General features: G+C 41.8%; 1 protein-coding gene across 2 annotated transcripts in view; it reads left to right on the forward strand.

Moving 5' to 3' along the window:
* oys (lysophospholipid acyltransferase 6) overlaps positions 1-6,000 on the forward strand; it is a 106,732-nt gene that overhangs the window by 31,772 nt on the left and 68,960 nt on the right. For both annotated transcript variants that reach the window (XM_069309438.1, XM_069309439.1), the window contains exons 2-3: positions 668-813; positions 5,161-5,330. In XM_069309438.1, coding sequence (XP_069165539.1) covers positions 668-813; positions 5,161-5,330 — 316 coding nt within the window. The remainder of the gene's footprint in view (positions 1-667; positions 814-5,160; positions 5,331-6,000) is intronic.

Here is a 6,000-nt window from a genome sequence, read left to right on the forward strand (position 1 = left end):
GTTTAGTACTCACTGTACTCTGGCTTAGAAGTGAATGGTCTGGTTGGTTGATTCACATATATTTTAGTGTGGAGGTATAAACTTGGTACCACTGTTCACCTAACAATAGATTGGTACCTGGGAGTTAGACAACTATTGTGGGTTGCATCCTGTGAAATGTTTGTACATATAGTTGGTCTTGGGGGGGGGTGACCTGAATAAGCCTAAGAGGGTTCCTGTCCTTGACAATGGAAACCAACCATTAAAATATTCATTCTGTACTTATTATTGTGATGAACATTTTATATATTGTACAGGATGGATGGGTTGAGTGTTTCTAATGAAGAGGGAGGTGGGAAGGGGGTAGGTAATGGCATTCAAGAGGAATTTTGGCTATAGAAGAAAAATTATGCAGAATGAAGTCAAATTTGTATATCAAAATTATTGTATAAAATTGCTTATGTTGGGAGATACTGTACTTGATTAACCAGGGATACTAGTATTAATATCTATAATGCAATTGAACCATATGTAGTACAGTATCATACTTACCATATTAATGTAGTTTCTGGTATAATACAATTCTGTATACAATATTTTGCCATTAAATGTTTTTATAAAACTAATTATAAGTCCAATTTTTTGCTATAAATGTCCGGTACTAATAAAACTTTTATATATATTTCAGGTCAATTTTATATTGGGGCAAGTGACGGCCCTGGTACTGGCATATATATTCCGGGTCTACTGCCATCCTTCACGTGTCTCGACTACAACTCGTCACTGGGGCTCAATGGCTGCAGGACTGGGTATCTCCTACTTTTGTTTTGGAAGGTATTCACTTTTGATTCCCTAAGTTGGCAAAAACATATGCAATGGAGAAAGGGCAGGGGGGGGGGGGGGAGGGGGGGGAGGAACCCCTTGAATTATGCTTAGTTATTTTTTAAGCAGTGTATCTAGAACCCCCCTCCTCATACTGCACTACTCTTCATAAGACAAGTGCAATGGGAGGAGGAGGAGTAGTCCTACTGATACAGTAACACTGAAGCTTTGAGAAAGTAGAGATTCTGGAGGTAATGAAGCAGCTGGATTTGGTACTTGGTATGATAACAATGAGGATGTTGAAGATAGTGGTAGGTGTTGTATTCAACCCTCGACTACTAGAGGAAGGTCAAGGGAGGAAGGAATATGATATAGGTAATGGAACATGTTTGAAGATAATAAGAAAGGCAGCCACAATAGTATGGAGAGCCAGAGCTAAGTTCCTGGCAAAGATTATAATGAAGATAGGACAATGTCGGTGTATTCCTCATCCTTTAGCTACACTTAGGTAATTACATTTACATGTAATTAAACATTAAAATATTAATTATGATCATTATTATTCTAATTATTTAGAATAAAAACCCACATGTATTTGTGAATTTTATTTAAAGATTTACACACAGTTTTTAGCACTCTCCAGAGAGCTTTGTCAAGGCTTACCACATACATAGAACATATGTGGTTCGGACGAGACTTACCTTTCGACGACTAATGCCGCTGCTTCCCTGGGTCCAATCCTCCATATCCTTCACACACAGAGATCACAATAATGTGATGCATCAAATGAACAAATCCACAAGGGCCGTGACGAGGATTCGAATCTGCGTCCGGGAGCATCCCAGACACTGCCTTAATCGACTGAGCTACGACAGGGTAAAAGGGTTGAAACCGAAGTTCTACTGAGCTTACTGGATCCCGTAGCCTCTCCGAGGCACAAACCAGGCTTTTACACAACCCCCCCCCCTGCACCCGAGCTATGTCAACAGGCCGTTCTCCCTCTTCGCCCTTACATCATCATACACAGAGAACACACATTAGTTCATTTGATGCATCACGTTATTGTGATCTCTGTGTGTGATGATGTAAGGGCGAAGAGGGAGAACGGCCTGTTAACACTTTCGCTCGGGGATGACGCAGCATTGCGTCATCCGTTTACTGGCGGTAATGCCGGGGATGACGCAGCATTGCGTCATCCACTTTAAAAATTCGCCAAAAATCAGGTTTTTATCCGATTTTTTGGGGACTGGTTTTAAAATGTGCGCCGATGTCTTCCCATTTTCTTTGTTGAGCCTCGTCGCCCTCAGGCTGCTTGGCACACGCCGTGGGCCCATTGTCTTTGCTCCACTGTTGTGACCAATGTCGCTTCCCCTCGCATCTCAAACGTGTGAACATTTCGGCTATTTTCCGTGGCTATATTTCTTACTGCAGCTTTAGAAACTATCTACGCTTACTCCACGATGGATAGTAATCATGAACAAGGCCCTTCCAGGAAGAAAATTGCGAAAGAAAGGCTTGAAAAGGGTAGGAATTGGGAGTGTAGCAGGAAGGCCTCTGAGCACTCACTCACGGCTAACACGTGGCCCGTCTTCAACTCGTCGGCGGTTGGAGCGTGACCAGGTTTTTTTTTTTATATGCTAATGTTCCTCTAGAGAATTTTATTACGAACCCATTGAGACCAAAATGAAAGACCTAGGACAAAAATTGAGGTGACCAGAGTGAAAATAGTGAAAACATTTTATCCCGTTTGCGCGCTCCCGGGTAACTCGTTCGCACTTTCTCTGTTTGCTGCGGGTAATTAGCCGGGCTTTTGGAGTTTATATGCATTTAGTGCTGTAGAGAATTTTATTGCGAACACAATGATACCAAATTTAATCTCGTAGAAGGAGAATTGAGGTGACAAAGTTGAAGAGAGTATACACTTTTCGGAATTAACGCGCGCTTCCGTGACACTCTGGGGCCCATATCGCCCTGTCGAGGGGTGGCGCGCGGGGTGAGCAAAAGTGTTAACATAGCTCGGGTGCAGGGGGGGGGTTGTGTAAAAGCCTGGTTTGTGCCTCGGAGAGGCTACGGGATCCAGTAAGTTCAGTAGAACTTCGGTTTCAACCCTTTTACCCTGTCGTAGCTCAGTTGATTAAGGCAGTGTCTGGGATGCTCCCGGACGCAGGTTCGAATCCTCATCACTGCCCTTGTGGATTTGTTCTCCATATCCTTTTTTGACCTGACCATGTCACTTTTATTCCCAACTCCTGATGCACCTGCAGTGATGTCATCTATGGAATTATGCTCAGGTGTCCTCTGTCATCCTGATATTCTGAGAACTTGAGTCGTTCATCTGGATGCTATCTCTTGTAACTCCCTCAATACTCAGAGGAAAGTGGCTATTGGGACTACAGTACTGTACTTACATTCCTCAATTTATTGAGATCTAATTTGAATTCACTTAGCTTCACGAGAAAAATTATTCTACTTTTATTGTTAACAATGATAAATGTTAATTATTGATATTATTGTGCTCTACTGTATTGTGTATTTACCAAAGAAAAAAGTTGTCTATTATCTCGGTGCAATTTCAGCTTATTTTAAGCATTTGTTTGTTAAGTGGCATAATCATTGTTGTCTTATCATATTAATGATGAAGCGTCAACATTAAAGCCCTCAGCTAGCAGATAAGCTATCTCCAGTGTCATGGGGTGTGTACCTGCTTGTGACTGCAGATATTGTCAGCTTTTTAAAGTAAATGCCAACTTGCAGTAGACATTCTGCTCTCAGCTAATTTCTTGATTATTATGATTACAGCGGTACCTCCATTTTCAAATTTAATCCGTTCCCAGAGACGGCTAAAAAAACCAGAAAATTCAAAAACCAAAACAAAATTTCCCATAAGAAATAATGACAATTTAATTAATCCATTCCACACCCCCAAAAAATATTTACTTAAAAATACATTTTATACATACTACTACTTATATTTTGTACTACAGTACTGCATGTACAAGTATATCTTACCTTTATTGAGAACTCTTGTTGTCATGTGGAAGACGGTGAGGAAGAGGGGAGGAGGGGAGGTGTTAGTGTTTGGAAGAGGAGTCCCCCTTCCATTATAACAGTAGTGATGCCATTTCTGGGATATTCTCTCTTATGTTTTGCAGGCATACCATTAGGACCTGGTTGTGGCTCACTGCTTGCTTGTCTTTCTAAGAATCTGTCTATAGACATTTATTTTTCCCTGCCTTTTAACACTTGTCTGTAGTGAGACATCACATTGTCTCACTATGAATGATCTCTTGTGTTTCCTCTGTCGTCATCCTCACAACTATTTTCTTAGGTTGAACGTTACCACTGACTTTCTTGGAACCCTTGACGTGATATATAAGAACTTTTATGTTCAGAAACCAAAAAAGTACAAAACATTGAAATTGTTCACAAAGAACTATAGCGCAGTAGTCACTAGGCCGATAGACTGGTAAACTGAAGAGTGTTATGTGCTTGGTTGGCCCGTGCGTGTATCAACAAAATCGAGCACCGAGGCAAACCCCAAATACAGAGTCAATTTTTTTTAAATTGAACTAGAGAAACAACAAAATTTGAAAAGAAGGGAATTCGAAAACCGAGGTTCCACTGTAGTTGGATGGCTTGGGCATAAAGTACAAATGGCTGGCTTGTCTTACCTGAGCTTACCTGAGAGCCACTAACACTAGGGGCCTTGACGAGGACAGGAAGCCAGCAGCTTGTCTATGGTCCCCCCCCAATTTACCTTGATGATCTTGTCCAGCTGTACTTTGAAAGTTAACAGTTTTAGCATTTACGGCTTCGGTGGGTAGGCAGTTCCATATCTACCATGGGTTTATAACCCTAGTGGGTGTAAAGTATCTCCTGTTCTCAGTCCTACATTGTGGCATATTGAGCTTGAAACCATTGCTCCTTGTTTGTGTTACATCTGACACTTTGAAGAAATTTTCCGGATCAACATCCTCCAAATTGTTTAGTATTTATCATTTTCAATGAAATCTGCCCTGTAATGCCTGGTTTGCAGTGTTGTTAGCCCTGTGGCCCTCAGCCATTCTTTGTACATGAGTTGACTTAAGCTCTGGAATGATTTTCTGGGTGTGGGAGCCCCATTGGCTCCCCGGAGCTAACCTGGCTGATATGAATGTATTAGATCCCTGGCATCAGTCACTGCACATGGAGTTCTAGGCCTACCAAGGACCTTGAACCAGAACCTGGCTCGTGGTTCGGTTGCTTGGTTCAGTTGCCACCACCAGACTGATCAGTTGCTTTGGTGGTGGAATGAGAGAAACTCTTTGTTTTTAACAATAACTTTGACTGACAGATGAGTAAAAATATGCTTATTTCCAGACAGGTGCTGTTGGCAGTGCTGCTGGTGATAGGTTGCTACGTGCTGATGCTTCTGTTGCCTATCACCCTGGTCCACCACGTGACCCTGGCAGCAGCCATCACATTTCTTTCTGCTATGCACATCCAAAGGCAGATATATGAAGATGGAGCTTTTGTTATTGATGTCACAGGTTAGTTGAGGCAGATATGCCTCCATTTGTCTAACCTAAGCTTGAAACAGTCCAGCGATTCCACAAGGGGGCCTGACAGCCGAGTTGAGAGCGCTCGGGATTCATAATCCTATGGTCCGGAGATCGATCCCTGGCGATGGCAGAAACAAATGGGCAGAGTTTGTTTCACCCTGATGCACCTGTTTACCTAGCAGTAAATAGGTACCTGGGAGTTTGATAGCTGTTATGGGCTGCTTCCTGGGAGGGGGGGGGGGAGGGGGTGAAAGAACAAACAAAAAACTATTGATTGATTGACAGTTGAGAGGCGGGCCAAAAGAGCCAGAGCTCAACTCCCACAAGCACAACTAGGTGAATACATCTTTCTCTTAGCCACCAGCCTGTTCTATAAATCTTAAACCCCTATTTTCAAACCAGCACTTGCCTAATTCTTTTATGAAGCTAAACTTACCAAGTTTTGTCCCTTATATTTTTGTTTGCTTGATATTTTAGCACCTTTTTAATACCCATATTTCCTCCATTTGTATACATTAGTTATATACCCATTTCTTCTTGGCCTTTCTAAGATAATGTAAATTAAGCCTTCTTAATCTCTCTTCAGAAAGGAGGATCCTAATGCCCAGGATTACATTTGTCATCTTTATCTATACACTTGAAGAGAATTTATTTGTTT

This window comes from Procambarus clarkii, chromosome 65 (genome assembly GCF_040958095.1).
Source record: "Procambarus clarkii isolate CNS0578487 chromosome 65, FALCON_Pclarkii_2.0, whole genome shotgun sequence".
In the NCBI taxonomy this organism is placed as follows: Eukaryota; Metazoa; Arthropoda; class Malacostraca; order Decapoda; family Cambaridae; genus Procambarus; species Procambarus clarkii.